At 37.0% G+C, this 23,180-nt stretch overlaps 1 protein-coding gene across 2 annotated transcripts in view; it reads left to right on the top strand.

Annotated features, from left to right (window-relative positions):
• chchd3a (coiled-coil-helix-coiled-coil-helix domain containing 3a) overlaps positions 1-23,180 on the top strand; it is a 93,101-nt gene that overhangs the window by 53,822 nt on the left and 16,099 nt on the right. For both annotated transcript variants that reach the window (XM_066705132.1, XM_066705131.1), the window contains exons 5-6: positions 8,978-9,061; positions 17,270-17,340. In XM_066705132.1, the coding sequence (XP_066561229.1) occupies positions 8,978-9,061; positions 17,270-17,340 (155 nt within the window). The remainder of the gene's footprint in view (positions 1-8,977; positions 9,062-17,269; positions 17,341-23,180) is intronic.

Below are 23,180 nucleotides of genomic sequence, written 5' to 3'. Positions count from 1 at the left end.
TTCTTTTGGAGAGCCACAGTCCAGCTGTTTCAGGTCCTCTTTGGGAGTCTCTACCGCGCTGCTGCTGTAGTAGTCGAGGTCTTTGAAATCAGGAGTTAGTTTAATGTGCAGTCTGTAGTGTTATGCTAGTTCCTTCAGATGCACATTAATAATTGAAGTATGACACACACTATTGCCAATGTTTTCTGTTACTTGGGTTACCTTTTAAAAAGAAAGTGTGTAGTAAGTGTAACATTATTATTATTATTATTATTATTATTATTATTATTATTATTATTATTAATGTGTTTGTTATTGTTATTACTACTCCTACTACAACTTCTTTTTTTTTAACAAGAGATTATACTTATATAATATAGAGGACCCCCTTCAGTATTCTGAGCAAGACTTCTCCAAACTCACTAAACACTAATTAGCCTCCTCCTGCGACATTAAATCAGTTGAGGTATTCACTGACTTTAAAGTTGAACTTTCACTCCCTGAGCACTACTTGAGGTTTCAAAAGTTTTTGAGCATTTATATTGAGATTTTTCACAGAGCTGATTTTAGAAAAGCCTAGGAGGGGTTTTAATTGGCAGTGCCATAACCTGGCAGAGAAGGCTTGCTTCTCTTGGTCATTAATTGGCACTGACTGCTGCCAGTGCGATGAAATATAGCAGATTCTGACTGATGGATGGATACTGGTGTCAGAAAAACCTGCTTTTTGACAGTGCGCTTGTAAAGTCAATTTACAACTGAGAAGAGGGGAAAGAGCCTTTTAATGCAGGGTTCTTCTGAATTTAAAATGAGCTATTTTAACTTGTAGCCAGCCAGGGGAGATCTATAGAGCAAGATCAGTGTTTAGTATATATAATGTTTTAATATTCGTTTTGTTAGTTATTTACAGATAGTTAGAACATAAGAACATAACGTTTACAAACGAGAGGAGGCCATTCGACCAATCGTGCTCGTTTGGTGTCCATTAATATCTAAGTGATCCAAGGATCCTATCCAGTCCATTTTTAAATGTTCCCAAACTTTCAGCTTCTACCACATCACTGGGGAGTTTGTTCAGATTGTGACGCCTCTCTGTGTAAAGAAGTGTCTCCTGTTTTCCGTTTTGAATGCCTTGAAGCCCAATTTCCATTTGTGTCCCCAGTTGCGTGTGTCCCTGCTGATCTGGAAAAGCTCCTCTGGTTTGATGTGGTCGATGCCTTTCATGATTTTGAAGACTTGGATCAAGTCCCCACATAGTTTGTTTGGAATCCTCAGATGGAATTTTCATTAATGTATGAAATCCAGTTACAAATTGTGAAACTCGAGGTGTGTTGGTTAAAAATGATCAATGGGGATAATGTATTTCTGTGATTTTTATTTTTTTGCAGATGGTGATTTTCATCACCTCAGTAAGTATTTGTAATCAGTTAAACAAATTCAATAAATGTCCTGACTAAGACTATTTGAAACTGAATATTTTTTCGACGACTAATTGTGATTGTAATGAAGCATCATTGGCAATGTACTGCAATGAAGAATTAGTAGCCACTGTTGTGCAGTTTTAACTGTGGTGCCTGCTTCAATAGCTGTACATTGTGTGACTTAATGCCAGTTTATTCTTAATTGTAGCAATACTGAAGCCCAAATGTTGTCATATAGATATGTTGTACATTTCCCAGGAGAAATGTCAACATTACTTTTATCTCTGTGAACTAAGTTAAACATTCAGTCATGTTTATGGTGTATACACCCCCACCCTCCCAGGATCACTATTCAGCAGTATATTAATGGCAGTAATCTCATAACTGTCTGTACAATACCGAAAAAAAGTTGAATGAGTTTAGGGTAACTCATTTTACTTTGCAAATGATGAAATTTGAATTCCCTAAAGTTTGGTAAACAATCTGCAAATATTGGGGGCTTCACTAAAAAGGATGTCTAATACTAACTTTATAATAACTTATTTATTGACACAATACAAGTATTTGGGAGGTATAGGCCTAATTAATACATTGATTAGCAGATAATCAGAAAATGATGTTAGATATTAATATCCTCATAGTGAGCTATACCAAATCATCTGCTAAACTGAGTTCTGCATAGTCATGTGTAGTGCACAGCGTGATTTACAGCAAGTGATTATGATTTGACTTTTATCGCTATTTTCAATTACTACTTGTTCTTCCTAAAGAGTTAATACAATTTTTGTATAGTTTGTGTTAAAATACAGTATATATTATGACATCACAACCCAAGCAATGACAGTTGGGTTTGGTGCCTTTGATTTACAATACACTTGCCAAAATCAGCTGGTCATTTACTTTGATGCCAAAAGCAATGTCAGTTCAGAAAGCTTGTCAGTGCAGGACTGGATGTGTTGATCTACTTTGAAAGTAGCTCCACTTTTTTCTCCACAGAGCAATATAATCACCCTTGTGTGGGTCATGTAATGCTGCTGGGGCTGAGGCCAAAGGGAATCTAATACTGAAGTGTATCAGTGGGGCTGCAGCACATTGCGTTGTCTCTCCATTTACATATCTGACCATTCTCTTCCATCCAGCCACTCGGTTTCAGAGCAGAGAAGACTGTGGGATGAACTCGATAAGCTCATGCAGAAAGGCAACCCTGCTAACCCAGACCCCCCGAAGGGAATCCGTATGCATGACAGAGCACTCTTGCCACCATCTTGCAGGAGTTAGACATATGGAGTAGCTGCCGGCTGTACTGTGCATTGCCCTCGGTCACAGCATGCAAGCAATGTCAGAATAACATCCAAAGGGCATCTTGTTTTAATTTCTTGCTCTCACTTGAATTCTCCTCAGAGCACCTTGGTTAAAATAACTTTTCATTTGGCCACTGCAGTGTGGCACGTCTTGAATTTCACTGTGCGTACTAGTAATGTCTACCCCCATGTTCCTGCAAATGGAGATATTCCAGTCTTTTGAGTGGAATGACAAAAAAGAAGAAAAACTAAAGCACATCTAAACAAAATATTTTCTATTTATCTCTACATCTTCTTCCCCGTTGTTTCCTATGCTGTATTCTGTGTTTTTTAATATTGAATATTGCTTCACAAAACTTGTGTATCTCCTATTCTGTTTATTGTTATATGAAATGTAAAGAACAAAAATGTCCCTTTTGTCCTTGAATGTGTTTGCAAAAATCCCTGTGGACATCTAGCTTCAGAAAGCCATGTAATTGATTTAAAAATGTGTTTTATTGTATGACCTATTGAGAAGAATAACTTTATTTCTGGTTCTCATTTTACTTGTGTTTACACCATAACTGCTTGGATTTTGTTCATTTGTAAGTCATACCTTAGATGCAGCATATCTGTAGTAGTGATTTATGCATTCCTTTTTCCCCAAAGTGTTTGTGTAGGGACTTGCTTTTAGTGTTTCATTGAATCTCTAATAAGAGTGAAGTTTAACAATGAATCAGTCGTTCTAGACAAGTATCTGAACTAAAAGTGTTGAGAAGTATGATGCTGTCCATATAGTAAGAGATCTTTTGACAAAATAGTCAAACTGAGTTCTGTAATGAGCACTTTGAATGATCTAACCTCTTAGTTATGTCTGTATCTGTGTGTTCCAGAAAATGTGGGACATGCACATGACTTTGTTCTGGCTTTCAATAATCAAAGAATAAGAGGAAACCATTAAAGTGCAATTCATTGTTTCTTAGGTAAGTTGTGGTGATTTTTCTTGCAGCAGTTGGTATTATGGAGTGTGTAATATGCTGTAAATGCAGGCTCTCTCCTGTCCTACTAATGGAGTTATACTTCTAGCTCTTGGCTTGTGACCGAATTCAATTAGTTTAAAATGATGTACCTGTTACATACAAAAAATACTGTTGCAGTTCTATACAGATCAGATCCATTTGATTTCAGATTCAGATCTATTTGATTTCCTGCCTAGTGGAATTAATGACTAGAGATTAAAATGCATTCAATCTCGGGTTGTAACTAAAATTAAATTGTCTTGTTTGTATCTTAACAAAAAAAAAAAAAAGTTTATCCCCCCCCCCACATTGAAAACTATTCCCTTAAGAAATCCAGCCTCTTCCCAATAGGAGTAAACCCTTTTGACCTCATGGCATATATGTCAATTATGAAAGACCCCCCTTTTGTTACAACCTAAAGAAATGACCCTCTGGATTATCCAGACGAGTTTGTTGAGAGACGTATAATTAGATTTTATGGGCAATCAGCAACAAATCTTCCCACTGAAATCAATCATGGACACCATTTTAAGAAGTCCCAACCAAAGTACTTCAACTGAGATGCATAACTAAATACAAAGCAGTGAAAAAATGCCTCACAGTATTTCCCAAAGGTAAATGGGTAACCATAATTCATATTTATTTTTGCACAAAATGTTCCACTTAGGATGAAGGTGTTATTTTTCACTCATTGCCATTAAAGGAACTCATTGCCATTGAGGAATGTACAAGTTTTATTTTTACAGCTTCATTCAAACTTGGAGGTAATATTCTTGTAGTGATCCTGGTCCTAATAACTTGACTGTAATTGAGACACTTAGATTGGACTGCTTCATAAAGCACTTTGCCTATGACCAAGATCACAGCAGTAACTATTACAATACGGCAATTTACAATAACACCTTTATTGTCATCGTTAGTTAGACCTTGCCACACAAATACGTGAACGAAATTATAATGGTTGCATGATTCTGGTTCTGAACATATTTTACAACAAAGGAGTGTTAAGTTCCCATTTTTTGTTGGGTTTCATTTTTAGTGGTTGCCAATAACTGAACACAAGATAACACCACTACCCCAATTGCACAAGCCACTTTCTATTCTATGGTGTGTTGGGTACATTTTGTTTATGGTTCTTCGTTTTGACTTTGCATAGTCAGGAAGTTTAATCAAAACAAAATTATCAAGTGGAGAAATTGCATTTAGTGAACAAAATCAACATCTGTCTTTCTATTCTGAAGTCCATGTAGTGCTTTAAATGCCCAGGAATACAACAGTGAGGCAAAATACAGAGATCTCCAAAGAGCCAGACAGTGGGTGAGCTCAACACTGCTCTACCAGAGTCGACACTGTCCAACTCTTAATACCCTACTTCTTGACATCTCGTAAAGCAGCACCATATCAGATCTACAGTTTGACAGTTTGAAGTGTCAAACTATTTTTGTCTTTTTCCATAACATTTTACATCAGGATTTCTTTTAATATAAAACCCAGAAACTTTCCAAGAGAAAAACCCAAACAGAAATCAAAGCAAGATAAAAAGAAAAATTAAAAATTGGATTTTAATGCTGTGGTGTCTCTCAACCACCACTTACTTTCAGTGATTACCAAATTAACCATTAATATCAAGGGTCTACAAATTCACCTGACATCACGTTTACCCAAATCCTTCGTCCATCAAAGTGACATAGGAGTGATCAATTGAAGTAATACTGATTTTATTCCTATTAATCATAAGTGGGACAAGAATGCAGACCAGTAGTTTCCTGCATTAAAAAGTTGTATTGTCTCACTGTAATATTACAGATCAGTCTTTAGAAACCTAATACTCCACAGCTCACTGTAAAGTGCTAGCTCTCAATAATCACAGAAGATGAGACTAGCAAAATGCTGTTTAAAATTCCTTCATTTGCTTAACTTTGCCCCAGAAGAGAATATAACCTTTTCCTGAGGCAATAATCGTCACCCTTCACCTTGAGAACATCGTTGAGTGCTCTCACCACAGTACACAATGTTCTTCTAGTAGACGAAGGCCTCCTTTTTATTCCAGATCCCAACGTCACAGTGTTAATGAAAACAACACATGTGAAGCAACCGGTAGAGTGATGTAATCTCGGCTGATACGGGTGACTTCCAAACCCTCTTGCTGTGCATTATGAATTAATGATACTCATTATTGATTACGCTAATGTTTTTAAGATCAGCTCGTACCGGCATGCTTAGTAGATTAAGATTTGAGGAATAGACTCCAAGTCATCAGTATTAATCCTACAGTTTTCTTTACTTAAATTTCAGTTTTGTTCAATTTTACTGAAGGTGCTGAAAGTGTGTCCATGTATATATATTTTGGTATGCACTTTCTATTCTTTGGCAGAAGGCATTTCAAGCAGCTAGTTAGGTAGTCAGATATGATTCACTCATAGCTCAGAGCCATAACATCTTTCAAGTTGTAAAAGCAGATTAAGCAGTTGTTCATTGCATATCATCATCGGAGCAGTTTGTTATCTGAAAACATTACAGCTCTCACTTTAAAGCTTCACTCAAGGCTGATTCCATTAGCTCAGGTAGCTGCTCAAATGAGGTAATTTCTGTCTAGATTTCCCCACAGCGTATGTTTGTTTTTCCTGGAGTTAACTTTGGGGGGGGTTCTTTTTTTAATAACCATAAAAGTAAAACATTTCCTTTATTGCATCTCTGAGGCAGTGAACCCCACAGTATAATTTCACATTTACAGCTAAACGGCAGCACTCGGCTAATTAAAAACACAGTGACTGTTAATTATTCTGTTCCAGCTAACTGATATTCTGCAATATCATCTTGTTCTGCAAACCCATACATTTGCTTTGACCATGAAGTTTACACTTCAGCAGTGCATTTTCTTTAAATGGTTCGTAATGCTTCCCTAAGAGTAATTGCAGTGATTTGCATAAACTCTAAGGGACAATATTGCTTCAATTGCACATTTGTGTGACATGACTGGTATCTGTCATAATCCAGTCAGTGGTGAATGTTTCTCCTTCTGAATTCAACTCTACAGCTTCCAGAAAAGGAATCATCTTTGTTTACAGCCCTTTATTTCTCTGGGAATAAACAAATATATATTTTTTTATTTTACTCAGTTTGATTTTCCCATTTTCCCTGGATAGAAATCATGTGATAAAATAAAGGTAACTGTACTCCTAGATTCAAGGCATATATTAAGCAGAAGGCCGTTACAGGTAAATACTAGAGTGCTTCAAGAAATAGAAAATAGAAAGAGTTGTATATGTAATAGAACATCAGTGTCAAACTGTGAAGGTCACTTACTGAAGTGGCACAATTTGTGAAGTTAGTCTTTGGAAACACTTGTTGACTGATTACCATCCTTTTTCATCATCAGGAGGGCACTGATTGACTCTTAACTTAATAGTGTTTTATGGTGTGGATGGTTGTTTTTCGCAAATGAAGAGCAGATATCGCAGAACAGAGCAGTATACCAACATTGATTACATGAACGATCTTGGAAAACTTGTGAAAGACCACATTTTCAGAAAAACTTGTGGTCTTTCAGGGATATATGTATCAGATCATTTAATTCTGTTGTTTTTCATGTTCTTATATACTTATACAAACCCATCTCTGTCTTTCTAATTGTACAGAGATGCTTGTTATTTGTTTGTGATTTTTTTTTTTTAAATATATTTGCTAACATACTACACTTGAGAATTGGAGTATAGTCTCTCCCTGCAGCATATGATACATTCTGTCTTAATAAGAACATATAATACATTGCATATTACACTATCTTTCTCTGTGCTGTAGTGCAGATTGGTGAAAGTACAATTCAACTTTAATGCATACATTATAAACTATTCAGTAGGTATTGTACCTCGGTATCTGAATGAGTGAGTTTCATAAAATTATACTGTGTGAGCATAACTAAATGTGATCATAAATTGCAGTATATTTGTATTAATCATTCATTTCTTTGCTTGCCTGCTTCAGGAGATTGAAATTAAGGTAAGAAAGAATGACCTCTGAACGTCTATCTGATCAAAATCCAAGTGTATAATGTTCATAATACAAAACTATTTTCAAGATGCATTTTATCTGTAGACATTTGTCCATTCAACTGTTTGTATTTAAAGCAGCATGTTTCCTGAGCAATGACTGTGACATTGATAATGTTCTCTGTTTTATTGGAATAATTGACCAGAAAGTATTGATGGATTCTCCCCAGGACTGTTCTGTAGCCTGGGGGCTGACTAAAGCTGCTTAACATTGCAGAACATTGTAGATGGAAGCAACTGTAATTGTGATGTTGTCTTTTCCATTTTGGTTTTGTCTGTTTATTTACCTATTTATCTATCTCTCTATCAGTCGGTCTGTCAGTGTATGTCTGTGTTTGAATGCATTGCTTTTTGAAACTCTTCCATCCTCAACTCGTTCAACATCGGATGGGTTATTTACAGTTTCTATGGTAACAATCCAAGAAAAGCCAAATCCAATATTCACCATAACGTACATAGGCCTGTACGCATCATTGAAGTAGTAAATTGCTGGGATTGTTTGTACTCAAGTAGCTGAAATTTAAAATATTTCTAGAAATCCCTTTCTCCTTAATCAATCTTGATTTGCCGTAATATTACAAGTTCTCTCTTTGTGTCTCTCCCTCTGCCTCCCTTAACATGGAGGTGACTTTGATAATCAGGTGATGGGATAGTTCAGTGCCACAAGACACTCCAGACAAACTGCCGATTAATGTCTATTGCAACAGCCATTTTTTTATTTTATAAATCCTATGGCTGCCTAGAAACTGGGGCCCCTGTTTTTAAACAGAAACCTTGAGATAGAAATGTATTTTGGTTTGCTATGACTCTGGGCAACTGTCAGCCTAGAGGTAAAAGGTTTGAAAAGTCAGGTTTCTATGTTCCCCTGGGTCATGTTCCCTTTCTTCAGTTACATTTTGGTTTCAATCAATCTGCCACTGAATCGTTTAGCTATAAGAGATTAACATGTAAGGGGTCAGAATGAAAAAAAAAAAAGTAATTAAGCCACAGATTTTCTTCACTGAATAAGAATGAGATCGCTATTAAATGTGAAATATGTGACTGTCTGAACTTGATTCAATTTTATTTTTAGTATCAATTATACACTTTAATGTTAGTAATATAAACGTAATCATGATTGGCTCAATACTTAATCATTTGGTATAAAGGTGTGTTCTTGGTTTTAATATTTCTGTCAATTTATAAGTATTAGGGAAATTAGTTTAATTGAAATGCCCCAATCTTTCTTTTAGGCCAAACAGCTGGAAGAAAAAGACAGAGAGCTGAGAAAACAAGATATCTATTACAAGGAGCAACTAGCCAGACTGGAAGAGAGGGTAAGGATCTTTTTTGTTCTTTCTTTTTCTTTTATATGTGATTACATGCTTGGGATGCTGATTTAAAACATTTCTTACACCTTTAGTTATACCTTCAACTGACTGTGAAACTGTTCTAAATACAGATTTTGGAAATCAGTTAATGGGTTTCTATAAGGACTACCTCTTGAAGCGTGTGAGATGCACATAGCTGTGTATGATTTGTATGCCATGAAAATCAGAAAAATGTTTGAGACACGAGAAGGAAACCATTTAGTTCTATAATGTAATTGTTTTCTGAATGCAAGGTTGTGAAATGATTTACCGAACTTCCCTGCAGTAGGAATACTGGGTGATTTATGCATTTACACAGTACTGATAACAAGAAATATAGTGAAATGCAAGTGTCACAGGCCTTCTGTGTCTGCGAGTGACCCGAGGGCAGCTTCACAGTGTCTTGAAATCAACAACCTTTTCATTGAGTTGAGACTTGGTCTGGACAGTCTTATCAGTCTGCTATTGACCATGAGCATGATATTTTAACCAGTTGTTAACAAACAGTTTCAGATTTTGATTGATACACAGAAGGGGTTTTTAATTTGAGTGAAAGTGGTTTGAAACGGTCTGGTTTTGGGTGCTCGCAGTGCCTGTCAAGGATTCCTGTTTCATTCATGAAAATATTAATGTCCAAAGCTCAAACGCTGCAGTAGCATCTGATTGGTGCATTGCCTCCAGCCGTGCAGACACACGCAGCGCACCTTTCTATATCCAATGCACCTTCCCCAGCAATTCAATGCTATATATTATTCTGGCTGTCAAGGATTATTAACCTCTGTGTGAGGCTGGTTCACAGTGTTCAGAGTTGTGAGTAAGTGGCAGATAGATGAGCAAGTATTAAACAGTATTATTCATCCCGTTTGCTGCAGTAAATAGAATTCCACTGTTATGATGTGTCAGGGTTTCAAGAGAAATTCAATTTAAGGGACACTAAATGCCATATTCACTGCAGATGTGCTTTATTCCTGGAACTTGCTTTCATATTAATCTCATTGGGAGGAATTATTGGGACCAATCAAGCCATGGAATGGTAATTTAATGATCTCTTCCCGTCTCTTCTCATAAGGTTCCAAGGATAGAATGCTGTACCTCGGCTACGGTAGCCCGGGGAGTTCAAAGTATGAATTAATATGGAGACTCCCTAAGAGACTGCTTTTTTTTTTGTTTAGTTGTGTGTAAGGTTTTTAGAAGGAATGAAAGAAATATATGTAAAAATCCTGTTTGAGGGTTAAGGATTTCTGTCTGGTTTTTAGCATTCCAGAACTATATTAATATTATGTAATATTAATGTTAATATGAATTCACAAAATTAAAGAAAAGTGTATTCATGCAGCCGAATACAAGCGCAAGGATCATATGAAATGAAAGATGCATTATTTTACCTTGAGATTAGGGTTCATGCATTTTAAACATGTTTCTTTCCTAGGGAGCTGTGGCTAGGCTGTGTGTGTGTGCTACACAATCCTGGCTTTGTGAGCAGAACTCATCTTAAGAACGTCAGAACATAAGAAAGTTTACAAACGAGAGGAGGCCATTCGACCCATCATGCTTGTTTGATGTCCATTAATTAAGTGATCCAAGGATCCTATCCAGTCTATTTTTAAATGTTCCCAATTTTTCAGCTTCAACCACATCGCTGGGGAATTTGTTCCAGATTGTGACATCTCTCTGTGTGAAGAAGTGCTCCTGTTTTCTGTCTTGAATGCCTTGAAGGCCAATTTCCATTTGTCTCCCCGGGTTCGTGTGTCCCTGCTGATCTGGAAAAGCTCCTCTGGTTTGATGTGGTCGATACCCTTCATGATTTTGAATCAAGTCCCCACGTAGTCTCCTCTGTTCCAGGGTGAAAAGGTTCAGTTCCTCAGTCTCTCTGAGTAGGACATGACCGTTTTTGGTAATATTGGCATTTGCTGTCTTCCAGTCAGTTGGCACATCCCCTGTTCTAAGTGTCATTTGGAATGTTTGAGGGGGGGGGTGGCATTGCTGATGGTACTTTCTTCCCTGTTTCAGGGGGAGCCGCTCTTTTGCTTGTATTTTCTCAATCGTTTGGCGAGCCCCTCAGACAGGTCCCACTATCGACAGGTAGATCGCTGTCAACAGGTTGGGGACCCCTGTTGTAGACCATTGTTTTAGACTTGGTCCTTATTTTTTGAAATTATGCCTTAAAGCTAACCATATTGTGATCACAGTTTGCCATTGGTTCTCTATCTAGTGTCCCTCTGACTCTATCTTGGTCATTTGAAAAGATCAAGTCAATGCATGCACTCTCCCTGGTTGGTTCCCTGACAAATTGAGTTAAAAAGCAGTCATTTACCATCTCAACCATTTCTATTTCTGCTTCTGTAGTCCCACCTGGGCTTTCCCAGGAAATTGAAATCCCCCATTATAACAGCCACATCCTTGCTACATGCTGATGTCCTGATTACATTGTACAATGCAACATCTTTCTGAATATTTGAATTGGGTGGTCTGTAACACACTCCTACTACTAATCCGGATCTTTTATTCAAAAGCTTAACCCACAAAGATTGTTTCGTTACTAGGTTCTAATTTGAGTTCTTCTGCCTCAATGTCATTTCTGACATATAATGCTACACCACCACTACTTTCAACTTGTATTCATCCCCATCATTTTCTGTAAGCCATGTTTCTGTCACTCCTACAACATCATAGTCACACGCCAGCACTGTGGCTTCTAGGTCTAACATTTTGTTCCTTATACTCCTGGCATTGAGGTACAAACATTTCAGGACTTTCCTACTAGCAATTTCCCTTCTTTCTTTAGTGGAACATCTCCCATTGTCAGAGCTCCCTGCCCCACTGGTGCCTAGTTTAAAACTACTCTGCACATATGCTCTCCCAATGCATTAGCCCCTCTTCTGTTTAGATGTAGACTGTCCAGTTTGTACAGATCCCATCTATCCCAGAAGAAAGACCAATGCTCCATAAATCTAAAACCTTCCCTACATCAAGATTTCAACCACGTGTTAAACTTTCTGATCTCTGCTTATCTTGGATAGTTACATACAACCTCCTGGGACTCAATGCATACTCTTGAATGCATAACCCAGGCTTGAGCTTTAATCCAGGAGATTTTTCTTTTAATGAATATAATTGGGATCTCCCCCCCACCTGCCCCAATACATTCAACCCAGACATGGCTCAATAATGGAAGTGCAGCACTCTATAATAACTATAACTACAATAACTGTGTTATTCTCTGCTCTGAGGAAGAAGCTTCCAATTCAATTTGTGGTGACATGTCCACATCTTGACTGCTTGGAAACGAGGAACAACAATGCTAACTGTAGGAGCTCTGTTATACTTATGTGGAGAGAGGAAGCAGGAAGAGGACTGTGGAATTTGCGTTTTTTACTTTTGTGCAGTTGAGGAAGCTCAGCCCACAAACGAGCACCCTTAGACACGAGCTGGCTGTATAAGCAGCTTGTTGAGTGCTGATTAATGTATTGCTCAGTCATTGGAGAAGCATGGCTAGCGAAACAGAGAATAAAGTTCAATATATTACATGTCCCTTTCAATATACGTTCCCCATTCATCACCGAACGCATTGACACCTAATCAGCTGCTACAGACACCATATTGCAGAAGTAATATTTTCATTGCCAACTTCTGAAAATGGTTTCGAAGACCATATTTCATTCCATATATCCCGTAAATCATCCTATGAAACAAGATCTAAAACAGTGTAATATTAATCACTGCAGTGAAGGATTTTGTTTTTTTATTTATCGTGTATGTTCAAAAAATTCTGTTGATCTCTCCTTGTAAACAAACAATATCAAAATACAAGGTATCGAGTGTCGTATTTTTAGTGTCTCAAACTTATATGCGTTACATTTATATGGGTGATTTTATTATGTTTTTTTCCCCACATAAAGGTGTTTTGAATGGATGACAAAACACCTAAATTATTACATAGAATATATTTTCTTCCCCACAGTTTTACTATATTGTTCGTAATGGGATCATTAACCCCATCTTTAGTATGTTTATAATTAATTTCTTCAGATATTAAGTTCTTCCTTTTCTTAACCATTTGCAATACTATTTGAAACCGACATTTGCAGATTTTGTAGATTCTGTGCTGACTTCTTTAAGCAAGGCAGCATCGTCCGAGATTTACATATACGTCTGGAGCATTCACATTACAATTACAGCGAGTATCACATTATTTTTAGTGTGTATTTGAATTCTTCAGTTAAAGTAGTGAAGATTTAAAGCCCCTTGTCAGCAGCATCAATACCTGGAAACCAGACTTTCGCACAGTGAGTAATGGAGCAACTTTGTGAGAATAGAAAACCGAAAGCTCAGCAGCTTGAGTTGAAATCTCCAAAGGGCTATTATCTTTAAAATCCTTCAAATCAGTAAGCTGCTAGAAACCCAAGCTTTGCACTGAGCCAGCTAATTTAATTAGTGGAATTTATCATCAGATACACAGTATGAGTCCCTATCACTCTAATATACCACATACTGTATCAAAAGTGTCTACTGCTGATATGTTGCAGTTTATTAAACAAGTCACTGTCAATCCACTTGTGTTGTAGGTCAATAAAATGTTGAAATGTAAAAATGTAAAATTCATATGTTTATGATTTTATTTTATTTTTAAACTGTTTGGCTGGCTTTGGACATCAGGATTGACTTCTTCCATGTCACACTGTACCATTGCACTCCTTTGTGGTGTAACCCAAGTGTTGTCCACAGTCTGTTGTCAATTTGAACTCTTAAGGGGACTTTTGAATTAAAGATGTATTAATTTTATTATAATAATAATCTTAATACATATTATTGAAAGTGCCTTACATACATAATAAAAATACAGGATTTACAACACATCAAAATAAAATAATATAATAATAATAAAGTTTGGAAATCACAATGTGTCGGGATGCAACTGTAAAGACTGGGAAAGAAAACCATGAAATGCAAACTAAATTGATTCAGAGAGGCCTCAAACTCAAGCAAGAAAGCAAATAAAACTAGTATGAAAATAAAATTGTTTAATAAATGCCTGTCTCAGGCCTGTTTGTTTTGTTGTTAAGCGTGAATCTTAACTTCTCTGTTGCTGTTTATAAATACAGTGTTGAGCCATAATGGTTTTAGAAGCAGCTTTCTCTTCAGCACTCAAATAAAAAGCCAGGTAATAGGCATCCTTTCCCATCAGGAAGAGGTGTGTAATGACTAAATGATAGGGGAATGAAATGCAAGAAACAAATGCTGAGCTGAGCCCGAGACGATAAATGGCTTCTTAATAACTTGGCCCACAATCAGATAGGTTTCTCTTCAGTGAAAGAGCAGGCTTGCTATATCAGCATACAGTTGCCAGCACACCTCACAGCTACACTTCAAGGTGTTTATGTTGTTGTTTTTTCCAATAGGGCACAATCTTTAAATTACAGGGCTGTTCATTGTCAAAATACACAATTTCGGTTATTAAACACTCCTTATGATATCTCATGTGACTTACTGACTATCGTTGAAATTGTTACACTTTTTTGTGTGCGCTTTAATACCTTTGCCAGAGCAGCTTGGCCAGGGCATGGTGTTGACCTACCCCTTGCTTTAATCCTTCTGGTAGAGGTCCATGGGAATTCTGTGCCATTCCTCCACTGCGCAGTGCAATTTCTAGTGCAGTGTGAAAATTACGCCCCTGCAGCCTCTGTTCTTGACTCGTAATTCAATCTCATCCCAGAGGTGCTCTGTTGGGATTGCGGTGTGGACTCTGAGCAGGAGGTGAAATGTTTTCTTTGCTATTCTCTGTCATCCACAGTGTGGCTTTTTGACATGGCATGCGTAGACATGTGCAACCTTGCTGTAATATTCCATCGAGCAAGATCAAGTACTGTTGGCAAAAAAAAAATCACCATGTGTACCGCTGATCTTGCACAAATCAACAACAAATAACCAACAGAAGAAATACACTTGCATACCATGGAACCTCTGGTGCAATCCAAAAACTCATGAACTAAATAACTGAACTCACGTTAGCCTCCCCAAAATACTTACAAATGAGCAATTTAAAACAAACCTTATTGAAAAGATAAAAGTATATATGCATCTGTGGCAAGTAGTACAGTTGACTCCCCTGGTATCCATACACCATCCATCTGATACAAGCTTGTCCTGAAAGATGGCATGGGCAATTTTCCTACTAGAAGTTGCTTCGGGTTTTAATTTGGACTCTCCTGTTTGTTACTGAAAAGTGTAATCTAAGACCAAAAGCAAGACTAAATGCAAATGGAGAATGTGTTAATTTGATGGGTTAAAAAGAAAAGTGGAAAATGCAGATGCATGACTTTTTAATTTTATTTGGACCTCTTTAATGGAAATGCACACTTTTGTTGACCAGATAAACCCCCCCCCCCTTATTAATACGTGAGCATTATTTATGACAATACGATTTTGACTTCCTCTCGCTACCTTTCTCTGTATAAACTAGAGAGGGAGAGGATGAGAGTGAAATTTATATAATTTAATCTGTCGAAGGAGACGGTTCTGTTCCGTTTGTGCTCTTCAATATTTTATTTATCCTGCTACAAGTTTATCTTTTCGAAATACACATAATTTCCCATCTCCATTTTAGACTAAGAATGTGTGTGTATTCTCCAAAGGTGTCCAATTTATAGCCCTCTAATGCATAATATTTATAGAAATCCCAAGAAGGAAGAGGTGCCTTACAGGGTGCATGTTCTTCTCTTACGTTTGACTGGGTTTTAAAAGGCTGTCAATGTGACCTTTCATTACAAATCAAATCTTTTCTAGATGTGCGCACATTCATGACAGGTTAAATTGCTCTCTGCTTTTTAAATGCACCACTACCTGCCTTTTTTATGTATTCACTGAAAAATCTTCTCAGACATTTTATTAGCTACTATTTTATAAAAGCCACGGAAGACAACACAAAAAATGTTGACCTCCAAAATCTTATATAACCTACACTTTTATGCACCATGCCCATGTCAGCGATTGAAAAACAAAATAAGTATAACAGTTTTGGTGACTTTAAAATGAAACTAGGTGTGTGTGTGTGTGTGTGTGTGTGTGTGGATTGTGTATTATATATATATATTATACACAATCATTTTTATTCTGCTAAAATCATATAGTTGTGAATGAGTCAGGCACAATACGTGTAATGAAAAATGCATTACACATCATGTTGCACAAGATTGTCAGTCAGCTCCCAATTTAAGGAAAGAATGTTTGACCTTCTATTCCAATTGATATTTAATTATCTGAAATCACTGAAAGTTGTGATTTAGAGTTGAGATACCATGCTTTGAAGTAAGCTAAATACTCTTTCATGCTTACAATCAACAATAGATAGGGATGTGCATTGTTAGAGCACATAACCACTTTGGCTGGTGTGCAGTGGATATGGGTCTTCATTGTAAAACGTGGAAAAACCTGTTATTTTCATGGTATTGATGTGGGAAAATAGTCCTCTCAAGAGGACTACTGACCATAGACCTGCATTTCACAGAAATAATAGGTGGTGATCGGGGGAAAAAAAGGGTCAGGAGTTGTTCATACAGAAGGTGAAACGCAAAAACCAAATTAAAACTAAGCGGTGATGACAAACGATTTCTTGATGGCTTTGGTTAGCTATGAAATTAGAAATCTGCCATGTACAGACCATTTGAACTGCAATCAGAAGGGCAAATCTGCTTTCTCAGAAAGCACCGGGGCTCTGTCAGGAATGAGGCTTTCAGTCCTGAAAACGATAAAAAATTACTATTGATCCCTACAACTGTTATGTTCATTTCTATTGATGAGATAAAAGAAAGATAAATCACCATCCAAATAAGATTACAGCAGATGTTAGTGTGCCACAGACAGCAGCAGGACGGAGCGTCATTTATCATTTTGAAGAGTGGCTTACCCCCTGTATTCAGGCCCAAGTATCATCTTGCTGTCTAGTCAGGCATCCATTGATTTAGTTTTAACTGCCTAACTTGATCCTGACATTAATTTGATGTCCAAGATGGCTGCCTGGGAAAATATTTTATACTTGGCACAATTTGATACCCATGTTTTGTTCTTGTTTCATTGTTTGTTTGTGTCTGTTTTGTTTTTGTTTTTTCAAATTTATATTTTATTCATGGTGTGATATGTAATATATTTATTTTCTCCCCCTCCCCCTCTTTTCTCCAGAGTGCACAATTCTATAAAGTCACAACGGAGCAGTATCAGCAAGCTGTCAATGAGGTCGAAGCCAAGTTCAAGTAAGTTATTAGAGTCCTCCTTTGCCATTGAAGGTCTGTATTTTTAATTACTAAAATCATCAAAAATGTAATCACAAATTAGAAAAAAATCCTTGTAAAATTAAGACTGTACGTGAATATCTGCATGCTGACAGAGGCCACTCGTTCTCTGTGTGAAGCTTTGTTTATGACAAGAAATCTTTTCCCATCAGAGAATTTATTTTCCAAGCCAAAAAGCATGCTGACATTATCAAGTTTAGAGAAAATAATACTACTATATCACTTCATCTCCTAACACGTAGAACAACTGACACCCAGTAATCCCAAAAATGTCCCTATGCAAGTGATATGATGCACAAAGACTGATCCACCTCCTTGGAAAATACTTTTTGAATGTATACATTTATTTATTAAATACATTTACTTAAAAACTGTGTACATGGTTTTGAATAAAACATCAGAAGATGCTATGAAGTTTTAGATAATATAACACCACCAAACACCTCAAGATCCTCCATTAATCTCCAGGCCTCATGTGACTGCCGAGGGGAAATGCAGAGATGTGAAGCACGCTGCCGAGAGACCCCATGAGAATGCAGCTACAGCCTTCAAGGGTTATTCTAAGGCGGCTATATCTCTTTTTTCTTTTGGCTGATAGCAGCTGAAAAAGACATAACTGTTTTTAGTTGTTAACACATCTTCAGATGACTTCTGCATGGTCAAACATTCACAACACTCGCCAAGAATTAATACGGTAATCGTACCACAACATAAGAAGTGAAGTTCTACTATGGATTTTTTTCTCAAGTTTTATCTCGCACATTAAAGCAGTTGAAAGCTCGGCGTCATTTAATTCGTTTACATTTCTCATGTATGTTTTGAACTAAACCTCTGCTACTGCTTTTATTTTATTTTTAAGGGATTGCTATAATTCAAGGATTTATCATATTTCATTAAAAGTAAAAGCACAGTTGTTTTTTGATGGTGTTTCGTTTTTGTTTTTCAGGGGGAAACCTTTCTCATGTTTTATTATCAGTTAAGCCTCTTAGCATTTTCATGTGGTTACCATGTTTGGCCTTCAGGAAAGTATTATGTATTTGCTTTTAAAGGATGTACGGAGGAAATAATACCTTTTACATTAAATGCTTGATGAAATCAAAACTTTGACCTACCCACAAGTGGTAAATTACAAACTTGTACCCTATCATGTTTTGATTTTGTTAGTGAGAAAGTGGCTTCTGACAAATTTAAAAGCAATAAGATACAGGTTTGTACTTTGCAATTTGTGGGTAGGTCGAAGTTTTGATTTGGTCTAACCCTCAGTCTGGTTTGGTTTAAAAATACTTGTTTTTCATTGCTTGTTTTCCTGGGTCTATTGGTCAACACACTGTGGTTTATATACTTTAAAATAAATCATTGATGTTATTCTAGCAACAGAGATCACAATTTGTAGTATGCTATTTTAACATGTAGCTCATGATAAGTTGTTTTTGTTTAACATGTTTCTATGAATTGATATCTACAGCTGCAACACTGGGCATGATTTTGATTGCAGTCTTAAATGTAACCAAGACCAATTCACCAACAACACCTTCGTAAAACGTAAGATTTCTGCTAAAAAAAAAAATCCAATAATCATGTTCTCATCCAAATGGAGAATCCCTGAAATAATGCCTTTTGATCACCTCATTCTTTTCAAGTAATCCTGTTCACTGCTCGCTCACTTGGGTAGCTCACACGGCCACGGTTATCTTGATACCTCCAGAATACAAATCACCAAAAGCAAGGTTACGGCCAGAGAAGTAAATGGGACACCTTAGGATGCATGAGTTATTACTGAATATCCAATAACACGGAGCCTTTTCTCCTCTTCCAGCCTATATTGCCATTTATATATACATGCTGTATGCAGAGAAGAAAAAAGTAAATTTCCAAACTGTGTCCTATACATGACCATTTATATGGTGTTATAAACAATATAATATCAAAAGCGGAACTGTAAATAAGCCCATTGACTGTGTCTGAATGGGAGGCAGGTGGGAATAATGATAATTTAACAGAATTAAACTTCTTAATGATTCAGCTTACAGATCAGGCAGGAGATTGAGGTGTAATGTATGCTCCATCAGCTATCATTTACTCATCTCTGATATCAGTATTGTTAGGTTTACAATCTTTATCCAAGGTGTTTCACATTCAGAAATGCAATTGCTTTATGAACTTGGAACTGTAAAAAGTGATGTAGTGAAAAGGTCACATGTTGTGCAGTGGTTTAAGAGGAAAATGCACAGTACAACAAAATGCAGCAGGTGATTTGGCGAGTCTTGCATGAATAACCAGCCTGTAGTGGGATTTTTGAGTCGATCTTTACCGGCCAGAGAAGTAGTGCAGCACTGATTGTAAGTATATAGCTTGCAAAGCGGGGAGATGCTTTATAGTGTCTATGGTTCTAATCTGAATAGCTAGTGCTGGAAAGTGGTCCGTAAAGGGAGAATCCTGATGATCCTAAATGGCGTATTTTTGTGGCATTGTAAATCTAACTCAGGAATCTCTGAGCTCTGGAGAAATGCCTGCAATAGTGGCACAGTGACAATGTCCCAATCACAAGGCCTTGCTGCACACTACATGGTGTTCCCTCCCACCGGCGCTCTCTTTTTCACTGCCAGAATCGCGATTTTCACTCGCAAGCTAAGTGTTTTGCTGCCTGGAAATATATCAAAATATGATCATGATAACTCAAGACTTTGACTATATTATTGTAGTCCTTTGGTGAGTGTTTATCTGTCTTGTGTTTTATGCTCGTTTGATTAAGCTGACATTTAAATTAATATCTGCACTCAGTGATTTTCCCAACAGGGACAAAGTATATTATTGGTGTTCTATATAATGTCAGCCAATTGCAGGATTGTTTTTGAGTGGCCAGCCCCATTGTAGCAATCGTAGCTGTTAGTGTATTTATTTATTTATTTATTTGTAAACTAGATTTCAAATGACGTACAGACATTAGACTAAAAAGTTAATTTAATTACTGATTTATTCATGATTCATCCTACCTGTATCTTCAATGTGTGTATAAACTTTCCATTGCAATTGCTGCGGCTGAACAGAAAATATATTTTTAATAATCACATACTATATGTAAACTTATTTGGAATAATCTGTGGGGGTGTGGGCCTAAATGACTACCACCATGAAAACAATGTTTAATTCTCTGAAAATCTGTTGAATTTGAATCCAAATAAGCAAATTCTAGAAGTTCCTGCAGTACACAACTTGTATTAAAACAGCATTACTGTGGCACACTGCCTCTGCTAATGCAGGGCTTGAGTTACAAGAGGCTGTATTATACGTGTTGGATTGGATTATATAGATGTATGCTTAGTAATTAAATGTTTACACAAGAATAACAGTCTAATATTACAGGAAGAGCAGTGCTATGATTCCAGACTTTTGCTTTTAGCAACTAATTTAATTTTACATATGTATTCTTTATTCTTTAATTGGAGGCTGGTACAAGGGCTATCTAACAGCTACAACAGTGTTAGTCTGTTCCCATGAGTTCCAAGAATAAAATATATATATATATGTAATTGAGTTAGAGAGGAGACAGTTTTACGTATTGAATTTTGTTGCATTAAATATATTTTGTCTCCTATGTCTGTAGATTTACTGAAAGTTGAATCTTACTCAGAACTGAAGCACAGTAATTTACACAGTAAATTACTGTTGTGTAATGCTATGTCTTTGCCCCATGGAGTATTTAAGCATTCTGTTTAATTCTATATAGTGCTACAAAAGTATCAGTAAAATGTAACATGTCACTTATCTCTGCATACTCCTCTTTAGACAGTGTAATCTGTAGAATATTTTCTGTAGTATTTGTAATATTTTAATGCTCCTCTTTTATATGACGAATGACCCATCAAGTCTCTTTGAAACTGACTATGGGTGTATTTCTTAGAGGTGTGCTATGGCAAGGATTGTGTCTGTTTCTTGTAATATTAATTTTCATCTAAGTCACTGCTGTCAAGAAGATGACTGATGCATTATGGGGGAAGAACAGGTCTTGGGCTTGGCATGTCATTTGGATATAGGTCTTAGATTTGTGTGCCCCTGGAAGCCATAGAAGGCCATTGATGTGCCTATACACAAACGTCCGTGAGGACCCCTGGGTCTTGTCCATCAGAGACCTCACAAAGCCAATAATGCTTTCCCTATTACCTGACTCCCAGGCTGCAAGGCTTGATGCCCTAGTATGCCCATGGAGGGTGACTTGTGTTTGGCTTTATCATAATTCTCTTCACAAACGTTTCTGCTCATCCTTGCTGCTATTGAGGGTCATCCTAATGGAGGTGATCCTGCAGACCAGCCAACTTTCCTGGTCAAACAGCATCGAGTCACAGAGGGGCATGTTTGACAGTATTTTTTAAACCAGTCAGGTCTGATGCTTGCTAACTAAACCTCCCTTTAATGAAGTCAACCTTGATTGCATGAGGATTCCCATATAAAGTAAAAAGAATGAGGGGGCACCTAAAGCAAAAGATGTATTACTCTTGCGTTTGGCCTGTTTTAATCTGGTGTCAATAGCACATCTCTTTAGAACTGTTAAAGTACATGATAATCCTAAATAGGCAGGCCATTTAAACTGGGAATGGACCCTCCCTTATAAGTGGAGGCAGTGGTAGTTGAATCCCTAATCAGTTAATATTTGTACCTCTGCATCAGTAAATCACAGGAGAGCAGGTCAGTGCAGCTGCCCCTTTTGTATTCCCAGCAGAGCGCTTGGCATGATGAAGCCGTCACCGCCCAATGCCAGTACATCATCACAACCTCATTACCTCACAGGCCGCACACACAGATGCTGCCGTTTGCCACATTAAATAGCACTGATTTGCACTGCCATTACATTACGGCTCATTCTTGTTCAAGCATTGGAATTAACCCCCTTTTTTGTTTGTTTGTAAAATAAAGAAGTGGCATTACACAAGTATCACAATTCGTAATTTTGTTATCCACACAGGAAGCCGTATCATAGATTTCACAAAAGCAATACTTGCCCCCACCTCCTCCTCCCAAGAAATGTAGGTTGTTTTCCATATTCCTCATTTTAATCCAGTTATATTCTAAATCCACTTCTTCTTTAGTGTTCCCTGTTCTATTAAATGTACAGGGTTTCCCCACAAGTGATTTCCATGCTTCACTGCAGCTGACACCTGCAAAGCTTGGTGACCAACCAACACTTTCTCTCTCTCTCTCTCTCTCTCTCTCTCTCTCTCTCTCTCCCCACGACACCCCCCGCTCTCCCCCTGTCCTTTAGGTTCATATGGGGATGTTCAATCACGCTGTTCACCAAGAAATCGTATTGAAATTCAACTCCACAAGGGCGAGTTGTAATACACCTGGTTTTGTTACAGAAATGGCATTTCAGTGGGATTAAAATGAATTGACTAGGAGCCCAATGTCAAATTTGTGTGTATGTATTTATATATCTATATATCTATAATATATATATATATATATATATATATATATATATATATATATATATATATATATATAATATATATAATATATTACCATATGTGTATATATATAATATATTACCATATGTGTAGGTTTGCAGGGGGTCATTAAATTGTCCCCCCAGTAAGGTATGGTCCATTTGACTGCACCCTTCCCCCCCCCTCAACATGTCGAAATGCATGTCCTCCCCAGTTCTGAAACAAAACCTGCGAAATTAACACAACATGGAAATAAATAAATAAAAATGTTGCATTTATTATTGTGACAACAAAATAAATAAATAAATACTACAGGCCAGAGATGACAATATTATGATATGGACGTGATATAAAAATTAT

This window comes from Amia ocellicauda, chromosome 5 (assembly GCF_036373705.1).
Source record: "Amia ocellicauda isolate fAmiCal2 chromosome 5, fAmiCal2.hap1, whole genome shotgun sequence".
NCBI lineage: Eukaryota > Metazoa > Chordata > Actinopteri > Amiiformes > Amiidae > Amia > Amia ocellicauda.
The sequence above is the reverse complement of the archived record's forward strand: the minus strand, read 5'-3'. Positions and strand labels throughout refer to the sequence as shown.